Here is a 22,980-nt window from a genome sequence, read left to right on the forward strand (position 1 = left end):
GCAAGCTCCTTCCTCTGCCCGTTCCCAACCGACCATGGTCACACCTAGGAGTAGACTTCGTCACTGATCTCCCAGCCTCTAATGACTGTACCTGTATACTTGTGGTTGTAGACAGATTTTCCAAATCCTGTCGTCTGATTCCTTTGAAATTACTTCCCACTGCCATGGAAACCGCTGAACTCATGTTCAATCACATATTCCGATACTTCGGAATCCCGGAGGACATCGTGTCGGATAGAGGACCCCAGTTCATCTCTCGAGTGTGGAAAGCATTCTTCTCGCTCCTAGGTGTGACTGTCAGCCTGTCATCTGGATACCATCCACAATCAAACGGGCAGACAGAATGGAAGATCCAAGAGATCGGCCGCTTCCTCCGTACCTTCTGTCATGGCCACCAGGACTCTTGGAACCAGTACCTGGGTTGGGCCGAGTACGCACAGAACTCCCTACGCCAACCATCTACCAGACTTACACCATTCCAGTGCGTACTCGGGTACCAACCCCTACTGTTCCCCTGGTCAGGGGAACCCTCGGACATACCATCTGTGGATTACGAGAGAGCGAGAGGGTCTGGGACTCAGCACACCAGGTCTGGACTGCAACGTGCTCTCCGGAGGCGCAGGATGACAGCAGACCTTCATCGCTCTGAAGCTCCTGCCTGCCAACCTGGACAGAAGGTCTGGCTGTCCACCAGAGACATCCGACTGCGCCTACCATGCCGTAAGCTGAGTCCCAGTTTCACTGACCCATTCACCATCCTGGAGCAGATCAACCCGGTCACCTACAAACTACAACTTCCACCTGAGTATTGTATTCACCCCACATTCCATGTATCTCTTCTCAAACCTCACCACCCTTCTGTTCCTCTCTCCACAGAGCCTGGTGTGACCGCAGCCGAGCCCCCCCTTCCACTTCTACTTGACGATGGAGCTGCTTACGAGGTGTGAGAGATCTTGGACTCCCGGTGCTGTGGTGGTCAGCTCGAATACCTAGTGGACTGGGAAGGTTACGGTCCTGAGGAACGCTCATGGATTCCACGCAACGACATACTCGACCCTAACCTGCTGGACACCTTCCACGCTGCTCATCCCAACAGACCTGCCCCTTGTGGAAGAGGAAGACCACCACGACGTTGGGGTCCTCAGGAGCGGGCCGTGGGGGGGGGGGGGGGGGGGGGGGGGGGGGTACTATAACAGACACGCCAGGCTCCAACACCCACCAGTCACAGCGCACTCCATCTCCTGAGTACTGATCACGCACACCTGCACCTCATCAGCTCACCAATCAGTACCAGCATATAATACACTCACACTCTCACTCTCATTGTCCGGTCTCGTTCGCATCAAGGAACTTACCTCTTGCTTACCTCAAGAACTTCCAGTACTACTTACCTGTATCCTGTGTCACCTAATTGATATTCACAAAATCTTATTCCCAAATGCAAAATATGGTCAATTTTTTTTTTTCATGATCTTACATTTCCTGCATTTGCAAATTGTCACATACTTGTAAATCACTTTGAATTTATGTGTGAATATTTTGGGTTGTTTTTGAGCCCAAAATAAAAGGATGAAAAGAAAAAAAAAAACGTTTTATCAGATGTATTTCTGAATCTGGCCAATCATAACAGGCCTATGAACTCTATGACTAAAGGTTCACGTGTCATCTGTACAGAGCGGATGAATCAGATGTCATTCCATCACAGCGGCTGATCAACAGGCTCTGCTCTAAATGAAGCAGAATTTCTATATTTTATTGTTTTTTATAATTGAAAACACAATGAGGACTGTTTTTGACAATGAAGTGTGTCATATTCAGAACTACTGTACAGTGAATGAGAGCCAGCCACACCTGAGAACAATCTACAGGGTTCATACATTTCTACCAATACATTTCCATGACGTTTGAGGCAAATATTCATGACCTAACTCTCCATGAAATGTCTGTAAATACATGTAGAATAAGAATAAAAATCCATGTTCAAATTTACCACAGCATATCTTAATTTAAAATGAATGTCAAGCTATGTGGTTTATTATAAATAAACATTTATTTAATGACACACTAAGACAGATAAAATAATGTGTCTAACTCTGAGAACTCCATTGTAGCAATGAGTTAACAAAAATCAACTGGAGGCAACAATATGTTGCTACTGTATTTTTACGGTACTGGCAACCACAGCTTTACATTCTTTACTGTATGTTTTTTTTTTTTTTTTTTTACAATGTATTATACTGGTACAGTAAATATTTTACTCTTCGGACACAAGCACAGATCTGTAAATACATTAGAAAACATTCAGAAAATAAGCCAATACAGATAAAGTGTGTTACATTACCAGGTGAGATGGTCACTGGTGTGACAGCTGTAGTGGTAATGCTGCCAGTGTCTGAAAGTTTGCATTAATTGTGTTTAATAAACAGACACAAATATCAATAGCCTACAATAAATATAGGCATGTGTAGAAAGAGCTCATGTGAATATAATTACCTGCACAGTATGCTGAATAGCAGACAGTTGGACTAACCAGCTCGTAGACATAATAATTGCCTGGACAGGCTTTGACTTTAACGGGATAAGACCCGAAATAGCAGCAGTAATTGTCCCAGTTACCACAGACATCTCGAGTGACGACTCCATCCTCAACTGTTGGGTGTCCACCACGTATCCACAGTGCGATACCAGTGCCACAGCTATACTGAGCAACACACGTGTCTGGGATATGAGCGCTCAGGCTGTTAATGAAGAGACGATACCAGCCGCTCCAGGAGACAGACCGGTCACATACTGAAGCATGTGTATTACTGGATCTCCATGGATTGTCCAGCACAGTGTAGTTGTAGCAGGGGTCAGAGAGATTAGCTGTTAATGAAAATATTTCAAGAAATTAACATGTTTCTGAAAAACATGTGTTATTAATAAAATGTATCCAGAAGAGCAGCTTATGACATTATTTGTATTTATTTATTTAGTCTATTTTTGCTCATTCGGAGCGATTCATTTTCGATCCACATTTTTTTTTTAAATGCATTTTTATTTAAATACCAATGTGTCTTAGACAAGAAAAAGCGCGAGCGTCACTACGAGAAACAGAAAGTGTCGGACTTCACGTCTGTTTTCGGTTCCTCACCGACTGCGCGCGGCTACTCTTGCCGATCGGTTTCATCCAGCTGGAGCCGATGTCACACACCTACACTAAGGTGCTGTCAGGGGCGGTGGATATTTCACAAAGACAAAGAATTTAATGTCATAAAAAGTCTTCAGTACATTAAATGGTAAAAAAAACGTCTTAATGATCATTTTAAGACGTCTAATATTTTGGGGATGAAAAACATAATTTGCGATACAGCCTACTGATTATTAAATACAGCCTATTGATTATTAAACTTCAAAAGGCTATTACTTCATTTAAAAAAGAGCGTATGCTCGTTCTACAGGCTCGCGCAGCAGCGCTTCAGACTGCTTCAGAGTGATCCTCAATCAATGAATAGCGCATATTTACGTCAAGCGATTTCTAATGAACTCGAGTTAATGAATTATGACAGTGTCTACATTATGGCCTTTATATAATATATATGGTTGTAATAATATATGTGGTTTATCTCTCTCATCTGAAGGATCCGCCCACAATATAGACATTTCAAAATAAGAGTTCCGGTGTGTCTCGGGCTTGTTTATAATTAAAAGTTTTGGTTTAATTTTGGTTACAAAATAAATTGTATTTGAATTGATTTACATTTAATTCATAGTAAAGTATTGTAGTCTCTGGCTGGGATGCTCCCCCACAGGAAGAAAAGCCTAAGAGCATTTGACACATAGCATAGGCCTATTATCCAATAGATAGCCTAGATCAGTGGTTCCCAAACCTGTCCTGGAGGACCCCCAGCACTGCTTATTTTGGATGTCTCTCTCATCTAAACACACCTGATTCAACTCATCAGCTCATTAGTAGAGACTGCAAGACCTGAAGTAGGTGTGTCAAATAAGGGCGACATGCAAAATGTGCAGTGCTGGGGGTCCTTCAGGACAGGTCTGGGAACCACTGGCCTAGATTTTACTAGTATCAGTATAATCTGTGTCCCATTCACTGAGAGACACACTATATGACATAAGGATAACTCTTCCATTATCAAATGCTGTAATTTTGCATAATTTACAATGCATAATAATGCATAATATTAGTAATTAAATGTAATAGTGGTCTATGTAATTAAACTTGTTTCAGTAAGTACAATAAGTACAAATATTGTTAAAAATCACACATTATTTGTTGTTTGTCACATGTAGTAGGCAATTTTCGTGCCGTGGGTAATATTAGGATTTACCACCGCAAGTATATTTCAAACCTGTGGAAAGCACTGAAATATGATTATAATATACATGGACTAAAATTGTGCCATTCTTATCCAATAAGTGGTACAGTACAAAGAACAAAGATAAAGGTCATTTGTAGTTCTTCTATTATTTATTTACAATAAACATATAAACGAAAAGAAATCCAAAACATATGTGTAAAGACACAAGGCACGTTTACATGTAAAATAGGGTGCAGCTAATGCTAATCGAAGCATATACAATTAAACAACAAAACAATATAGTTAATTACTGAACATAACTTCCTGAAAAATCCCAATACAACACACGTGCAAACATGACTTTAATGATCAATTCGGTTTAGCAAAGCAGCCGACATTTATTAGATTAAAATGCCAGCTATAGAGTACCTCAGGGATGACGTGTTTTTGTAGGCCAGCCCGGAGGTTAGCGGCGCACAGGGTTCCCTCGATCGAAAGCCAATGCATTTTTCCCATAGACTTTTGGAAAATCGCAAAAAATAAGCTCTGTGTTTAACAAAGGGTTGACATTTTGTCTATCAAGATAATCTTTACAAGTTAACACAACATTTATACATTTTGAAGCCTAAATAAAGTCGTCAGATATAAAAAGCTAACAGTAGGCTATAAACGGACTACAGCACACCATGGTCGCGGATCAACGTCACCACCACCAAGCTTCCTCAAACTTTATTTAGAAAACAACTTTATTTAAAAACATGCTCGCTGATTATGATCTGCGCTGTGTATGAATACTTATCCACTTTTTCATGAGAAATGCTGTTTGTTTTTTGTTTTTTTATTGCAATTGCGAACAATTCAAAGATGACATGAATGAAATACAACTTTTTAAGAACAGAAGGAAAGGCAGGAACAGAACAAAAAAAGAAAAGAGGATTAAAAAAAACTATTAGTATTAATCACGGTACATGAAAGATCTCATATCTCTTCAAAAAAGAAATAAATTTTTTTGTTATTAATTACTCTTAGTGAATTGATTGAATGTTCTACTTCACATAAGAAATCTATAAAGTAGGTATTTTCTTAAGAAACCTTTGTTTGTGAAAACAAGGATAAGAAAGTTAACAGACTCTAAAGATTTGTTTTGGTTTTCAAAAAAGCGAACAACATCCTTAATGTGTAAATTACAGTTCATATTAACTTTAGAAAAACAATAGGAACTCAAATCTTTCCAGAAAAGTGATGAAACATTACATGAGAAAAATAAATGACAAATATCTTCACTTTCTTTTTTACAGAAGGTGCATATATCAGCTACATCACAAAATTTCGACACAAAAGCATTACAGGGGTATATATTATGCAAAATTTTAAAATGCACTTCTTTCACTTTATTGGGTATACAGTATTTATATGGTAATAACCATGTTTTCCTCCACTGAATGTTATCTATTTTAGAACCCCCCAAAAATTTCCTTTTTAGAAAAATTGAGTTTTGAGATTGAGAAAGTTGACAAATAAATGTATTATTACATTCTTTACTTAAAAGCGAAACACCTCCCAAACATAACTGTGAAAGTTGTTTGGAGCAGGATTCATGGGTACGGGAAGATTTCATCAGACACATTAATCCATCAGGAATCGCCTTTATAACAGAGTTAAATTCTTTAAACGGAACAGGACATTGATGGATATTCATAAAACATTCATAAAATAACAAATCACCATTAGAGTTGAATAGATCAACAACAAAAATTATGTTTTATTAAACCATTTATCAAAAAAGACTGATCTATTTCTAATTTTAATATCCAAATGATTCTATAAGATGGTTTTATGGGGGGAAAAGTTGTGGTTGTAAACCAGTTTCCAGGCTAACAAAGCTTGTTGATGAAATCTGGCCAGTTTAATACGTGATTTACCAGTGGAGTAATTGCATTTCATCAAAAAAGAAAGGCCACCTACCCTATTAAATATATTATTAGGAATAAAATACCACATAGAATCTGACCCAAGCAAACATCTTTTTAACCAATTAATTTTAAATGTATTGTTAGTATCATCAAAATTCAGGACTTCAAGACCCCCATCACTCCTTTTGTTTGCTAAAACATATTTCTTCAATTTGTGAGATTTATTACCCCAAATAAAATCCATGAGAAATGCTGTCCAAATGTCCTGTTTGTCATGATGACGTCTAAAGTCCCCGCCAAAGGAAGTAGTCCCTTTTAACAACTTGTTAGCAACCGCTGTTTTTAAGACACAATAAAGGTTTAAAAAAAAACACAGGCGGGTTATAACTGGTGTGTTTTATGTCATAGATCTAAACGTGAAAATATTTTGCGGCTTTGTTAACTACAGATCTTATTTCCTACAAAAACACGTCATCCCTGAGGTACTCTATAACGTACAACTAACTCTTCGAGCGAGCTAGAGTGCACCACTAATGAGTGTCCCACCAGAAACAAACCCTACACAATGTAGTCAAAAACAAACAATAGAAATCAGAAAATGGTTAAGATCAAATTATTAGTGGTAGTTATTAGTCTGTTTTCCACGTTTAATTAGACGGATCTATGTAATTAATTGCAAAATCATGCACCATTTTAATTATGTGTCACATTAATTCAGAGTAGTCACTTTTATTTCTATAGTGCTTTATACAATGCAAATTGTTTAAAGCAGCAAATTTTGAATTAAACGTGAACAAATAGTGTCAAAATTTAAACTATAACATCATAATGCCATAATCTGCAGCTTTGTGACAAATAATTAAAATGGTGCATGATTTTGTCATTAATTACATAGATCTGTCTAATCAAACGTGGAAAACAGACTAATAACTACCACTAATAATTTGATCTAAACCGTTTTCTGATTTTTATTGTTTGTTTTTATGTTTAGTCATAGCTACTTTTCTTCCCGGGACTGCAGTATGTACAGTAATTAACTGCATTGTTTTGTTGTTTAATTGTATATGCTTCGATTAGCATTAGCTTATGAACGCGCCCTATTGTACATGTAAATGTGCCTTATATGTGTCTTTACAGGTATGTTTGGGATTTCTTTTCATTTGTCCATATATATGTTTATTGACATAAGAACTACATATAACCTTTATCTTTTTTTGTTTGTTTGTTGTTGTTTTTTTACTGGTGGTGTAAAGGAATATGAACTCTTAGTGCATGTTTAATCATATTTTATTTAATGTTTTATTAGTGCGTCATTGTGTCATGACTTTACTTTGAGGGGCACATCATTACTAACTCATGATTAATCACCCTTACACTAACTTCAACTCATGGCTTGTTAATGCATTATTTTGTCATGACTTTACTTGATAGGGCCCATCATAATTAATTCATTATTAACTAACCATACACTAACATCATAATGTTTATGACAAAGCTGCAGTCGAAAGTTTAAACTCTGATAATATTAAATTATTTAAATTTGTTTCAAAGTCAGAGTACTTTTTATTCCTTCTTAAAGAGGCTGTTTGATTGGGTTTATCCATAAATGTTAATTAATGCATTACATATCAAACATGTACTAACATGTAGTTAAGGCTGCCTTTATTCATGTCCATAATGACTCCAGTCATAGTTAATGATAGCTCGTCATAGGTTCATGATTAGTTCATGCTGTCAATAATTATTACTTCACGTTGAATTAAGTATTAATTCAGGTATTAGTACATGATTATTCACGTACCCTTATTGTGTTACCATTATTATTATTATTATTATTATTATTACTATATATCTCAATACTAGTGTTACTTGATCTCAGTGCTGCGTTCGACACTATAGATCATAAAATACTCCTAGATCGACTACAGAATTACATTGGTATTCAGGGACAGGCATTACGGTGGTTTAGGTCGTATCTATCAGACCGTCACAATTTTGTTTATTTAAACGGGGAAAAATCTAAGATAACGATAGTAAATTATGGAGTGCCTCAAGGATCTGTGTTAGGCCCTCTGCTATTTTCAATATACATGCTGCCACTTGGTAATATTATAAGAAGACATGGAATTAGTTTCCACTGCTATGCCGATGATACTCAATTATATATTTCAACACAACCAGATGAAAACTCTAAATTATCCAATCTGACAGAGTGTGTTAAAGAAGTAAAACATTGGATGACTAGTAATTTTCTTCTATTAAATTCAGATAAGACTGAAGTATTACTTATTGGGCCAAAAACCTGTACACAGAATCTCTCAGACTACAATTTGCATTTAGAAGGATGTACTGTTACTCCATCCTCGACAGTTAAAGACCTGGGTGTTATATTAGACAGCAACTTGTCCTTTGAAAATCATATTTCATATGTTACAAAAACAGCCTTCTTCCACCTCAGAAACATTGCTAAGATACGGAATATGTTATCTGTTTCTGATGCAGAAAAGTTAGTTCATGCTTTCATGACGTCTAGACTAGATTACTGTAATGCATTACTAGCTGGTTGTCCTGCTTCCTCAATAAACAAGCTACAATTGGTACAAAATGCAGCTGCTAGAGTTCTTACCAGGTCAAGAAAATATGATCATATAACACCAATTTTATCATCTATTCACTGGTTACCTATTAAGTTCTGTATCGATTATAAAGTACTGCTAATGACCTATAAGGCTCTAAATGGTTTAGCTCCTGTGTACTTAACCGATCTTTTATCACCCTACAATCCTTCATGCTCTTTAAGATCACAAAACTCTGGACTTCTGGTTGTACCTAGGATAGCTAAGTCCTCTAAAGGAGGGAGAGCGTTTTCACATTTGGCTCCTAAACTCTGGAATAGCCTTCCTGATAATGTGCGGGACTCAGACTCGCTCACCCAGTTTAAATCTAGATTAAAGACACATCTCTTCAGCCAAGCATTCACATAATCCATCTCATATCAGATCAATTGCACATGACTATCTTTGCTTAATGTTATGAACAGCAGCTATGCTAATTATTCTCCATTTGCTTTTCTGTTTTACCTCGGGACGCCCGTCCAGAGGTGACTAGAGAGTACATCAGTTTCGGTTTGGATCCAGCCTCTTAAGAAGACCTCAGATGACTAAAACTTTGGAAGAGACGGCGCCAACTCCTGCGATGACTTCAGAAGATGCAACATCTGGATCAACACGCACATTCGCATTCTATATATCCTAATTATTGTTAATATGTAATTCATTTTTCCAGGAGCTCTTTGCCTCTACCTCCAGTTAAATTGCTAACAGTGATTGTATGTTAATCGCCTAAATTATTACATTATTAGCTAACTGCATTCTCCAAATTGTAATGTTGACATGCATTCTCTGTAAAGCTGCTTTGAAACGATATGTATCGTGAAAAGTGCTATACAAATAAATGTGAATTGAATTGAATTGAATTGAATTATTATTATTATTTAAGAATTTATTTATTTCCATTATCTTGGTGTAGAAAGGACCATTTCGAAATTACCTAACATTTCCAGGTTTTCAGCAGGAATCCTGGGTCATAAAACTTTAATAAAATAAATTAAAGTAACATAATCGGAGATTCAGTTTCCTCAGTGTTTCATATGCAAATAAAGAAAAAAAGTTTAATGTTTGCCAAATGATTTCACTATAAAATGGCAGTATTTTATTTTACAGAAAATATGTGAAGGTGAAGTTTCCAGTAGTGTCCTCACCCACGCTGTATCAGTGGTTTAATCGGGTCTGAGTCTAAACTAGTGCTATTGTGAGAGAGACAGAGAGCTGTCATTCCCTCAGTGACAGTCAGTGTTTGTACTGAGAAAAGATCAGGTGCTATAAGAAAAGTGTCAGTGAGAGTTACAGATGTAACAGAGAGCGGTGCAATCCCGTGAAGGGTGACAAGTAGCGCAGAAACCTTGAGAAAATTAGTGAATCATTTAACCTCTAAAGCTACAGACATGCATCCATAAAAAACATCAGCCAACAGCAGAGTACTTTACCAGTTGCAGTCGTCACCGGTGTCACAGTTGAAATGGCCAAGATAAGTCTTAAGACATCTAAAAAATAATGATGAATACAAATTAGCATATAAAAACACATATAAATATAAGTTTGCACTTAAAATAACAGTTCACCCAAAAATGAAAATTCTGTCATCATGTCGTTTCAAACCAGTACGACTTTTTCTTTCACACAGAAAAAAAATTCCTTTCTATCCTAGATTTTCCTATTATCCCGACCCATCTTTTCCACATAATGAAACTCTTAAGCCTTTTCTGTTCAAACTGACAAAAAAAAAAAAAAAAATCACCGTTGCAGTAATCTATACAGTATGATTTGTGTGTCATATTCCACGTCTTCTAAAGTCAGCAGCTTTGAGTGCTTTGCAGCTTTGTGTTGCGCATAAACCTTGCGCGCTGTATACAAACTATAGTAAAGCTTAGAAATAACGCTTTATTTTGGCTCAGTGGCTTCTGAAGCACGAATACAAGCATCTAGAGTCTGCTATTGTTGTTGTTTTGTGCTGTTAGCGTGTCTGACTAGGGTCGACACGTGGGGTGATGACATCATCGTTTCACAAAATATACGGATTGGCTGTACACACGAAAACGCAAAGACGGCGTTTTCAGATTTATCCACTCTGGGACCCGGTTTCAAAAAATAGCGGTTTCACCTTCCGAAAATGCCGGATCCGTGTGGACCAAACGCCTATCCGATACAAAATTTGTGCGTTTTCACAGAAACGCATCTCCGTGTTGACGGGGCATCAATCATCAAGAATTTCAGAAAATTACATTTTTAACACTTTGGAAACTGATAGGTTCAGTTTCCATTCACATTCATTTCATACAAAAAAGGATCTGTCAGGATATTCTTCCACTGAAGAAAGACAGTGTTATGGGTTTGGAGTGACATGAGGGTGAGTAGATCAGGGTTTGCTTTAGTTGGGCTCTTGACCCTCGACTTTTTAATATCAGATTTTGTTTGGCTGCTGTAATTGAGTTATAACAGCCAGACAAGCAATAATCATTATTTGACCTGAATCACCAAACTCATTTAGAGCCCAATCTCTAGCCGTTTCTCAATATGCGTTCTTGTCTGTACTTGTGTTCTTGTGGACTTGTTAAATGTCATCAGTCGCTGCCCAAGTACTGTTCCAATTCAAAGTTCACATCTACCCTGTGTTCCATTCGGAAGGGCTCATCCCTATGCCCTAATCCCTTCAAAGGGTTTACCCTCGGGAGAGAGATCTTCAAAGGGATGAAGGGTGCAGGGAAAAAAAAAAACTCCTTTTTTGGAACGCACTTCTGCATCATCCTAACGAGACAATCAAGGAGGCGCCCTTGTCGCACATTTTGTACGCTGGTCGACCCACCAAAAAACACACTCTGAACGATGAGTAGATTGTGCAACGTTAGTTCATTCATTCATTCATTCATCCATTTATTTATTTGTTTATTTTTAGTTTATCGCACCATATTGTATATTGTGTCCATGTATTTGAATGTTTGAATGGACTGATAAAGGGAGCTGTTATTATACTACATATTACAGTAGTATAGAAAATGACTATGCATACATTTATAGGTAAAATCGAACTGTACCCATTCTGTGATGCCAAACAACTTCCCTTGCAAAGGATCATGGGGGCCTGAAGTGTCCATTAGTTGTACACTTCGAAATCCTTCATTCCGAAGGGCCCTTTGAAGTGGTCAGTCTTGAGCACTTCGGTTTGGAACGACCCTTCAATATGGCGACCAATATTGTTTTCACTCCGAAGTGCCCTTCGGAGGGCGATATATCCTGTTTGGAACGCACCGCTAGCCAAGTACAGTTCAAATCCCCGGATGTGTTCTTGATCCTCCCCTTTTATGGAGAATGCATCGAGAGGTGACTTGTGCGGACTTGAGACAGCCAAGTATCCCAGAATGCATCGCGCACTGACCATCAAACGTCAATAGTAAAGGAGAAAACCCGCGTAATTTAAACACATTACTGTTTTTATGTCATGATATGTAGTTTTAAGAGTATTTCAGGTGAGAATGTACTGGTTTAAATCTCAAATTTGTGGTTTATTGATAAAGATAGTGCCTATTTGAAAATTTGATCTGACGTTTTCGGAGTTGTGAGATCCAGACGATCACCGGGCGTTCAGCGAGTACAGCCTTACTTTGTCTAGTCAGACGTTTGCCGCTGGCTCTGATGTCTCTGTATAGTGGTTAAACATGAGATTCGTCTTTTGTATATCTAACGGGCGATCATTGGTCTCATGAATCTATAATTTGTTCCCTGGAAAATCGTTGTGGCTGAGGGCAAAGTGACGTTTCATAACTTTATATATTTAGGCTATTTAACTTTACCGTTGTAGCCAACTAAAGCCTACTAAATTTCTTATTGTATATATTCTTATACCTTTTATACTTTTTATACTTACATATTGCCTGAACCATATGTTTAATATTTCTGAAATGTAAACAAAAAGAGGCAGGGTTGTTTTATATGTCATTTTGTTATAAATACTATACAGTGAAGATAATCAGTGAACACGTTGCCTGCAGGGTGCGAACTACGGGGGAGCTAGGGGGAGCTCGGTTCCCCTTAATAAGACGTGGGATCCCCTGAAAACATGATTTGTCAGCAAAGGAAGCTGACCCCAGGCCTGTGTTAAGGTAAGGCATGTTATTCGCAATAGAGTACCTCAGGGATGCAATGTTTTTGTAGGCCAACCCGCAAGCTAGAGGCGCACAGGTTCCCTCGATGGAAAGCCTTCTCATAGACTTTTGGAAAATCGCAAAAAAAAAGCTCTGTGTTTAACAAAGGGTTATGACACTTACACGTTTTGTCTATCAAGATAATCTTTACAAGTTAACACAACATTTATACATTTTGAAGCCTAAATAAAGTCGTCAGATATAAAAAGCTAACAGTAGGCTATAAACGGACTACAGCACACCATGGTCGTGGATCAACGTCACCACCAAGCTTCCTCAAACTTTATTTAAAAAACCACTTTATTTAAAAACATGCTCGCTGATTATGATCTGCACTGTGTATGAATACTTATCCACTTTTTCATGAGAAATGCTGTCCAAATGTCCAGTTTGTCATGATGATGTCTAAAGTCCACGCCAAAGGAAGTAGTCCCTTTTAGCAACTTTTTAGCAACTGCCGTTTTTAAGACACAATAAAGGTTTAAAAAAATCACAAGCGGATTATAAGTGGTGTGTTTTATATCATAGATCAAAACGTGAAAATATTTAGACCTTATTTCAGGCGATTTAGCAAAAACCCATTCAAAAAACCCATTGACTTCGGGGCGATGGAACCGGAAGTCCTAAAATGCTAACTCGCTTCCGGGTTTTGCCTACAAAAACACGTCATCCCTGAGGTACTCTATTATGTGTTGTGGCTGGGTTGTTATAGCTCTGCGTGACTCTCGATGTATTAGACCTAATTGAACGGAGGAATTTTGGTATTCTTCTGTAGCCTGACCAGTAACTTTAACCGTTGTTCATGTGAACTCAAAGAAAGCCTGATGCTTTGTTTATAGACTACTTGTGGGTGGCTGATTGTTGTTTCACCTATCAATTCGTGTCGATAATGTATAATCCCTATTAATATGTTTAATTTTTTTAAATAAAACGAAAAGAGGCAGAGTGGTGTTTTATAACACATTTCGTTTTATTATTGCCTAAAACCGGAGTAACCAGAGCGAGCTGAGTGACATTATCAAGTACGCTGCTTTGCCATTTGCAGAATCACTGAACTTGCGTCCTCTCGTCCTCAGGAGTCCATTCTCCTGAGTCGAACTTGCCAAGTCCGAACTACTAAGGACGCAAGTCCGAACTTTGCGAACTTGGTATTGAGAAACGCCTCTGCGTTAGATTTACCTTATTGATTATAGCAGGGGTGTCCAATCTCAGTCCTGACGGGCCACTGTCCTGCAGAGATATACACAGGCCCTGTCCCAAATGGCACACTTCTATGCACTTTCGGTCTTGTGGACTTACAATGGCGTGCGCGTGTCCGTTAAGTCCACGAGACTGTAGGGTGTCCCATTTGTCAATTTTAGGCTTCAGAAGGGTGCTCGCGAGCGCCCCCTTTGCGGCCGATATGCGCCCTCGATGTGCACTTTTGCTGAGCCCGCACTGGTGCGAGCTCCGCTGCAGACTTCTTCCCGACAGTCAAAGTGACGTTACGTCACGAAAGTGCGGACTCGTAGGAAGGCCGTGAATGTTTAGGGTGCCATTTCGGACAGGGCCACAACTGCCTGGAAGTTTCTAGTATGCCTAATTAGACCTTGATTAGCTGGTTCAGGTGTGTTTAATTGGGGATGGAGCTGAACTCTGCAGGACAGTGGCCCTCCCCTGTTCTACAGCATAAGATCCAGCATTTTTTAATATAATCTAAAAGATTTAAGTTGTTCTGATCAAAAAAAAAAAACTTTGAAAAACTCTTTCATTTAGACACACAGACATCAAGAATCAGTCTGTGAATCTCAACAATGGTGACAATAATAAAGCATGTTGCAGTGCATTCTGGGTGCCACCAATCAAAATTTATCCATGGCTCCCATCATGCATTGCAGTTTGAATAAATTATGAGCTTAATTGTTTTAGTAATTTCCTTTATTCTTAATATTTTCCTTTTATGTGACTTTTTAGTAGCTTGTTTTCTAATGTTCAGAGTTGATCTGTTTATCAGAATATGTTGCTGGTCACCGTTGTTGAGATTCACAGGCTGATTCTAAAAGAAGCACGCACGCACACTCACAGACAGACAGACAAACACAGACACACACTCACTCACTAGGGGTGCAACAGTTCAGATTACTCACGGTTTGGTTTGTATCACGATTTTAGGCTCACGGTTTCGGTACGGTTCGGTATGTGCTATGTTCAGGTAAAAAATTACTACTGTCAAATAAAAATAAAGAAAATATGAACAAATAATAAAACAGCAAAAATAAATACAGTAAAGCAAAGATACAAATAAATAAAGCTTTTCAGGTTTTCATGTATCCAGTTTTAAGGTACAGAAATTGAATAAAGTAGATAATAAAATGTAAAACAACATTGCATGTAATCTTCACTGTATAAATTAAATAAAGATCAATCATTATTAATTATTAAGTTACAATTCAGTCATGAACAATAAGTTATTTCCTTGTCTTTTGTAGTTTGATTAACATTAAAAGCACATTCAGACAGCAGGAATGCAAGGGCTGCTGTCTCTTTAAGACACAATGCACGGTCACGGATCAGTACACTGATGCTAAACACAAGCGTTCTTTCGCGAGTGTCTAAGTTCACTTAAGACATAACCGACTATGCTTGCTAGGATACTCGCCAAGACGGGCATATTGGTATAATTTTGTGTGAATTTGTCCATTCAAGCACAAGACTTGAAAGAGACCTCAATATTTGCGCGCTGTACACGCGCTTCCGCATGCGCGCTTCGGATGAGTGCACAAATCTTCTCACTGCGCGCGCATAAGTTGTCTTTCGCGACCTGCACTCGAATGTTTAAATTGGCAAGGCTTAAATGAGTTTAGTTTAAACGCAGATAGCAACGTGGTGTTCAGGTCTCACCTGCGCTCGCGCGCTATCAACACCCGGCTGAGAACGGCGAAATGACTGGTCATATAGAGCATACGGCACTTTAGGGGAAGCCAGAATGCGTATCCATCGACAGAAACATACATTATCCTTACTCTGTCTGTTTTATTTATTTTCTACTAACCATATTATAGATGCCCATATGGAAAAGTTTTGTTAAAAACATCTGTGATTCTTATATGTTCCAACAGAATATTATAAGGGACATATATGCTGCAAAAAACGCATATATAAATTGCATAATATTTATGTATTTTCAATCCTATATGTCATATATGTCCCACATATAACTAAAGTCTTATAGATTTTCATGATGTAAAAACATAGGAAAATAATGCAAATTTAATAGGCCTATGAATGTCCACCATATCTCTTGAGATATGTATAAAACATAGTGCATCAGTATAAGACTGTACTTCACTCATGCCCTCGCTCTTATCTTGTCCCACATATTTTAATTACAAAACTAATTAATTAGATTAACGTTGGATGACACTTGGTGACTTTAGTCGCATTAACTATGTGAACACAAAAATCATAAACATGATTCAGATATGTTAAAGGGTCAGGGAAAAAAAGTCACACTTTGCTCCTTCGCTGTTAAAAATGACCGCCATAAGAAATGAATGGGAAATACGAAAACATACGAAAACTCTGAGAATCTTTTGGTGGTACAAACTACAAATCAACCACTGTGCAGAAAAAAGTGCACATCAATGAAGGGGTGACGCTCTAAAATGTCAAGAGTGCAAAACAGACACACCCAACCCACACTAGTGTGACTATAAAACAGAGCAAGTTTTTGCAAATGTGAAATAATCAAGAATTCAGCCACTATGCAGGAAAAAACAGCAAGTAAGAAGTTTACACACGCACACAAATGAACTGGTGTGGCTGTAACAATTATGGTAACACTGAGCCAAAAGACTCAAATAAGAGGTTGAAATCAGATCTGATTCTGACTCAGATTGATTGATGTAACCCAGGTAACCCAGGCTACCAGTAAAGAGAAAAAAAGTTAAGAAAAGGAAAAAAAAAATTCTAGAAGAAAAAGAGATTCATCCAATCACTGATCGAGCTGCAGTGAGAGACACCCCTAAGAGCCAATAATAGCGGCGCATTCATAAGTCCCGCCCACTGGTCGCGCCGGCGCTGCTTTCAGCGTGAGCATATGAGAGAGAGTCAGAGCAGATCAAATCCATTTATCTAACTGGAAATGTGATTGAATGAGTGCATTGAAAGCTGAACTTTTGAAGTCGATGCGTCAGCCTGAAGTGATGTCGTCGGAGAGAGAGAAGAGAAGAGAGAGACGGAGCGGATCCCGGAGTGTTGAACTGTGAGTAATCTTCCTTGTGTGAATAAAGATATGATTCTATTTTGCTTTAGTGAGTGAAATTCTAGATATTAATCCGAATATAATGTAAATGACATGTAGAAGTTTCTAAAATTATTAATTCTGAGCCGTTTTGAGTAGGCCGCGTGCACACAGCGCGAGCTGAACTGATTAGCACATGGGCTAAAGCTAACACGAGTAAACATGATAATTGTGACATGAAATGAGACAAAGAGTGATATATGAGTGTCAGTGTGTTTAATAACTGCCTGTAAATGTTTAATTTGATTGTGTCAATTTTAGATATTCATATGATTTATGGAAATGTCTGAATCAAAAGTGAATTGTTGTTTTGCAAGGCCTGTCTTTCATTATTTAAAATGTATGTTTAATACATTTTAAATAATTGCTAATATGCCCTTACTAGCCTATATGTTAAGTTAATCATTAATTACTAGTGTGTATGTGCATAACACATGCATAATTGTGGACCCTTAAAATAAAGTATTAACATATCTCCTTTGAGATCTGCCTCCCTCCCCTTCAGGTACAGTCATTTTATGTTCATCTGTTTACATTTATAGAGGTAAGAAGACAAATATCTAAGAAGATGAATGCGTATCATTTCCATCTCTTGTTTATTGTTCCTTGACAGACCCAAAGGAAAAGGACAGTGATTCCCAAACCACAGAGAAATGTTGCCCGAAAGGCTGTTGATGAGTATCAAGCACAAGCCCTTGACAGAGACTCAGAAGAGGCTGAAAAAAATGGAGGAAAACGAAAAATTGAGAAATGACAACAAAAAAGTAAGAAAAGTGCTCATTAGAGGCATGTATTAGTTTTTACTGTTGTGGTGAATCAGCAGCCAGCTATCAAACTGTTTGGTGGTTTACTTTAGTAGTTTTTACTGTCTTTGCACTTCAAACTTTAAATTTTTGTAGAACTGCTATTGTTTCAATATTATTATTCAACTTGCTATGTAAAGTTGAGATAAAGAATTTAATAATTATTGGTAATTAATTGCATTATTACCAAGTATATGACAAGAAACCTGAAAGTTATCCAACCTCTAACATCTGGCATGATGGCTTTGTAAAATGCATCATTAACATTAAATTCATCAGCTTAGATGACCATATGTACACTGGAGGTAGTCGAGTTGGTAAATAGGTATAAGAGATTGCTTTATCATATTTTATGTTGCTATATTTTTGTTGCTAGAGCTACCAAATCTGATAAATGAAGTGAAGATGGCCCTGAAGTCTCAGTGTTCGTCAGCATCAGTCTGCTCTAACTTGGAAGATGGGACAGGATTTGCCACAGAGTAATTACAGAGCCCTTCTAACAGAACAGGTAGTGTACTAGTTCATCTAGTCAATGAAGTGCTGAAACCCTGTTGTTATTATTATTATTATTATTATTATTATTATTATTATTATTATACTCAAAGTGATCCAGTGGGAGTAAGTTTAGGTTAAAGGATTAGTTCAGTTTGAAATGAAAATTAGCCCAAGCTTTACTCACCCTCAAGCTGTCCTAGGTGTTTATGACTTTCTTCTTTCTGATTAACACAATCTGAGAAATATTAATAAATATTCTGACGCATCCGAGCTTTATAATGGCAGTGAACGGGATCAACGAGTATAAGGCAGAAGAAAGAACCTCCATCCATCATAAACATACACCACACTGCTCCAAAAGAGTTAATGAAGGCCTTCTGAAGCGATGTGTTTGTGTTAAAAAAAAAAAAAAAAAAATCCATATTTAACAAGTTATGAAGTAAAATATTTAGCTTCCGCCAGACCGCCTTCCATATTCAAGTTACGAAGAAAGTGTAAACTGGCGTCACGCTTAAATATTTAAATATGGATATTTTTTTACACAAATGCATCGCTTCACTTCAGAAGGCCTTTATTAAGCCCTCAGAGCCGTGTGGAGTACACGTTTATGATGGATGGATGTGGATGGCGACACTTTCTTCAGCTCATACTCATTGATCCTGTTCACTGCCATTATAAAGCTCGGATGCGTCAGAATATTTATTAATATATCTCTGTGTTCATCAGAAAGAAACGAGTCATATACACCTAGGATGGATTGAGGGTGAGTAAAGCTTGGGCTAATTTCATTTCAAAGTGAACTAATCTTTTAAGTGTCTTGCTCAGGGCCAAAATAGTGGCAATTCCTGTCAAACTCACAACTTTCTGGTTCCATTTGGAAGTCCAGATCCCCAAACACTAGACCACCCCATGCTGCTGTTGATTTGTCTAACTTGATCTGTAGTCATGGACTGTGGGCCACTTTGCTTCCTAACAACAGCAATGTTTTGCCTTTTATTTGTTTGTCTTATAGGAGCAACGTTGCAGAAAGTGTCCTCATGTGGTGCCCGCCAGCATTGGTCAGGGCTCAACGCTAAGGATTTTTTCCCTACTGGGCCAGTGGTTCAAATTTTTACTTGCCCCGCCAAAATTTTCACTTGCCCCACAACAAAAATTTAATAAGAAAGAAAAGAAAAAAGAAAAGAAAATGAGCCTATAAAATAAGCCTAGTTATTGTTTTTTGTTGTTTTTGATACATGTAACCTTAATTAATAAATAGGGTTATAATAACAAAAACTACTAGATTAACTCACTTAAATTTTAAATATTGTTAGACAAATAAACAGTAAGTAATAAAATAGTAACAAATAATCAAATTATGAGTAATAGCAAAAATAAATACAACAGAACGAACATATAAATGAAATAAATGGCGCTTTTCAAGTTTTTCATGTAGGTTTAAACAGGAGATTTTCAGGTACAGAAATTGTAATCGAATGTATAACTAACTATATAACTATAGATTAAACTTTATTAAAGTTAATCAGTCAACAGCTGTTACAGATGAATAAATAATGTTTTGAAATGTTGAAAATATAAAATGTTAAATACTGTTACTCGAAATTATTTAAAAAAATGAACAGACATATTAAACGTGAAATTAAACCCGCCAGTAGGTGGCAGCGAATCACTGTTAATGAGCGAGTCATTGCGATTCAACTGATTCATTCAAACGGCTGATTCATTCAGGAAGTGTTGCTCAGAGACGCAAAACAATTCTGTGTGGACTTTGTTTGGAACTATTTTCGTGGGTGAAATAGAGCGAAACAGGCGATTTGGTGTTTAAAATGTAAGTCACTTGATATTAAGTTATTGTTCATTAAACTGTACGTTGTATAAAATCAATATCACATTTGTAATCGTGCCGATATTTAGAGAACAAAGGCGCTCTTTGTTTAATATTGGTTAACTATATTAAATGATATAATATGAAAGATATACAGGGTCATTTTTGCCCCTTATCTTGAATTCTGGGGCATTCTAAAGGCATTTCAGTAGACTAAATCACGCCGTGAAAGCGTGCACTCTAAATATGCACGCGCACTACTGGACTACGTCACGTAGTGTGTGCGTGCACTCAATGGGTGTGTTTTTGTTTGTTTTTTGTAAAGTGAGGGACATACTCGATAATTTCATATCGTTAAATCAACAATTACGATATCATAGACGATATATATCGCACACCCTACAGCACTGGCCCGATCGGGCAAGTGACAGTTCTGCCTACTGTCTGAGCGTCGTTCACACTGGCCCCGGGCCATCGGGCAGTCCTTATTGTCGAGCCCTGATTGGTGCAACCATCAATGCCAAACTTACTGAAATTAGGGGGAAGAAAACCTTAATGGTCTTTGATGATTGATAGCCATGACAGTGTGTTCGAGGTATTTTGTTGTTGTTGGTGTGAGTGTGTGTGTGTTTTGCTTTCGCAAAGTTCAAAAGTTCAGTTTGATATCAAGTTGTAATTCTAAATTACTCTTGTGGAGTGTAATTTGATTGTATCTTTTTGATTGTGTTGAAATAAAAGTATTTCTGATGCAAATTTGTGCAAGTAATTGACTGAAATCATATATGATTTGTATGTGCAGAGATATTGTAATATTGACTGAAATCATACAAGATAATTATATGTAGAGATATAATAATGTTGTAAAATGAGGAATTAGATGGAAACATATAAAGCTTGAAGAACAGGCACACAATTTCCCTATTAAAAACATAAAATCTGTATAAAATTCATATGAACAAATGATGCAAAATTTAAATAAATCCTATATGACTTGCATATGATTCAATCAAGAATTTTAAATTATTTGTATAGGAATTTACTGATATTCATACACATTTTCTACTAAAATCATATACCATTGCATACTGTTATGTAAAACTCAAGACTTTTACAGTATTCATATATGACCTAAAAATCCCGTATAAGATGTATGTGTGATTTTTAGTATGAAAGTGGCCATAATCGGCCTGATTTTGTATAATATGACATGTATTGGACTTATATGAAACACATAAGGTAATTTTGGCTGATTTGGGTAAGGAAGATATATGGTTTCTGTATACGAACCATACAGTTTTTTTTTCATATGGGTGCATATACGTCGTCAGATATGAGATGAACCGCGGTGCAAGTGCGTGCTGAACCGAGTGTGCAGGCTACGGTTCAAATTTTTTTTACCGAGAACCGTTTCACCCCTAATATATATATATATATTTATTTTATCAGAACAACTTTTAAGAAATCCTTTGGATCATATTGAAAAAGCTGGATCGTCTGTAAATCTAACTCAGAAATTGGGTTCTAAATGAGTCTGGTGATTCAGGTCGAATAATGATTGTGAAAACATAACCGACACCACCTGATCATCTTTTCTCTTTGCTTGTCTGACTGTTATAACTCAATTACAGCAGCCAAACAAAATCTAATATTAAAAAGTCAAGGGTCAAGAGCCCAACTAAAGCAAACACTGACCACCATAAATACCCCCACACTGGGGTTTTTGATGTGTAATTTCTCCCAAACGGATCCTAACATGCAAAAAATGTATTTGTGCTTGAGTGATTTGTGTCCGAACCAAATATCAGGGCCTGTATGTATAAAGCCACTCAGAGTAAAATTTTAGTCTTAAGTGTGTCAAAATTCTAAGAATGATGTAATTTTACTCTTATTCCTAGACTTAAGAATAAGTATGATTCATAAAGGTTCCTAAGTGTCGAGACTAGGTCTTAGCTCCTAAATTATTTAGGAGAGCTGGAGAGGTCTCTTAACCTAGTTAAGAGTAACAAGATGGCAGCAAAGAGGAGACACACACTTTCCAATGAAGATATGATGTATTGGAGTTGATAAAATGATATAAACTTGATTGTCAATTCTTTTTCTAACTGACCTAATAAGAAATGTAATAACTTTAATAAATATTACTTAAACAATAATGAATATGTTTAATGCATTTTAATACATTTAATGACTTTGAATAAACTTTTTATAACTTTAAATGTAACAACTTCTCCCACTCTACAAATCAATGCTCTGACTGTAGAAATGAAATAGTAATTACCTTTTTTGGTAACTGTAAAAATACAGCAGTGCACCGGTGATGACTCTGACCCATCAGTCCACAGTAAGCAGTCTTAAATAGTACTATTGCTAAACTTACCACACCAAACATAGTGGCTAAAATTGATGTGCAAAGGTTTTATTTTTTATTTTTATTTTTTTAAATGACCCTACAATTTTGCTTAATCCATCAAAATATGAGAAAAATATTTTTATTTTTGTTTATATTATTAAATGTTTTAAAATATGAGGGAAGAATAAAACAATAAACTAAGCAAAGGTATTTATCTGACACAATTTTTTGCAAAAAAAAAAAAGGGGAAAACTACA

The 22,980-nt window shown here is 37.0% G+C and overlaps 1 protein-coding gene and 1 long non-coding RNA gene across 3 annotated transcripts in view; one reads left to right on the plus strand and one right to left on the minus strand.

Annotated features, from left to right (window-relative positions):
- The window catches only part of LOC127497911 (adhesion G protein-coupled receptor E3-like), a 59,740-nt gene that overhangs the window by 33,114 nt on the left and 3,646 nt on the right, over positions 1–22,980 (minus strand). The window contains exons 2-4 of one of the 2 annotated variants that reach the window (XM_051866731.1): positions 10,257–10,313; positions 2,494–2,865; positions 2,342–2,392 (exon numbers count right to left, since the gene is read on the minus strand). In XM_051866731.1, coding sequence (XP_051722691.1) covers positions 2,342–2,392; positions 2,494–2,865; positions 10,257–10,313 — 480 coding nt within the window. Of the gene's footprint in view, positions 1–2,341; positions 2,393–2,493; positions 2,866–10,256; positions 10,997–22,980 lie in introns of those variants that run through there. The other variant, XM_051866730.1, reaches the window with a different exon arrangement.
- LOC127497914 (uncharacterized) lies at positions 16,489–21,457 on the plus strand. The gene is made up of 4 exons (XR_007925710.1): positions 16,489–17,211; positions 17,864–18,014; positions 18,430–18,561; positions 19,561–21,457. It is a non-coding gene; the product is annotated as an uncharacterized LOC127497914 (long non-coding RNA).

Source organism: Ctenopharyngodon idella, chromosome 16, assembly GCF_019924925.1.
Source record: "Ctenopharyngodon idella isolate HZGC_01 chromosome 16, HZGC01, whole genome shotgun sequence".
NCBI classification, from domain to species: Eukaryota; Metazoa; Chordata; class Actinopteri; order Cypriniformes; family Xenocyprididae; genus Ctenopharyngodon; species Ctenopharyngodon idella.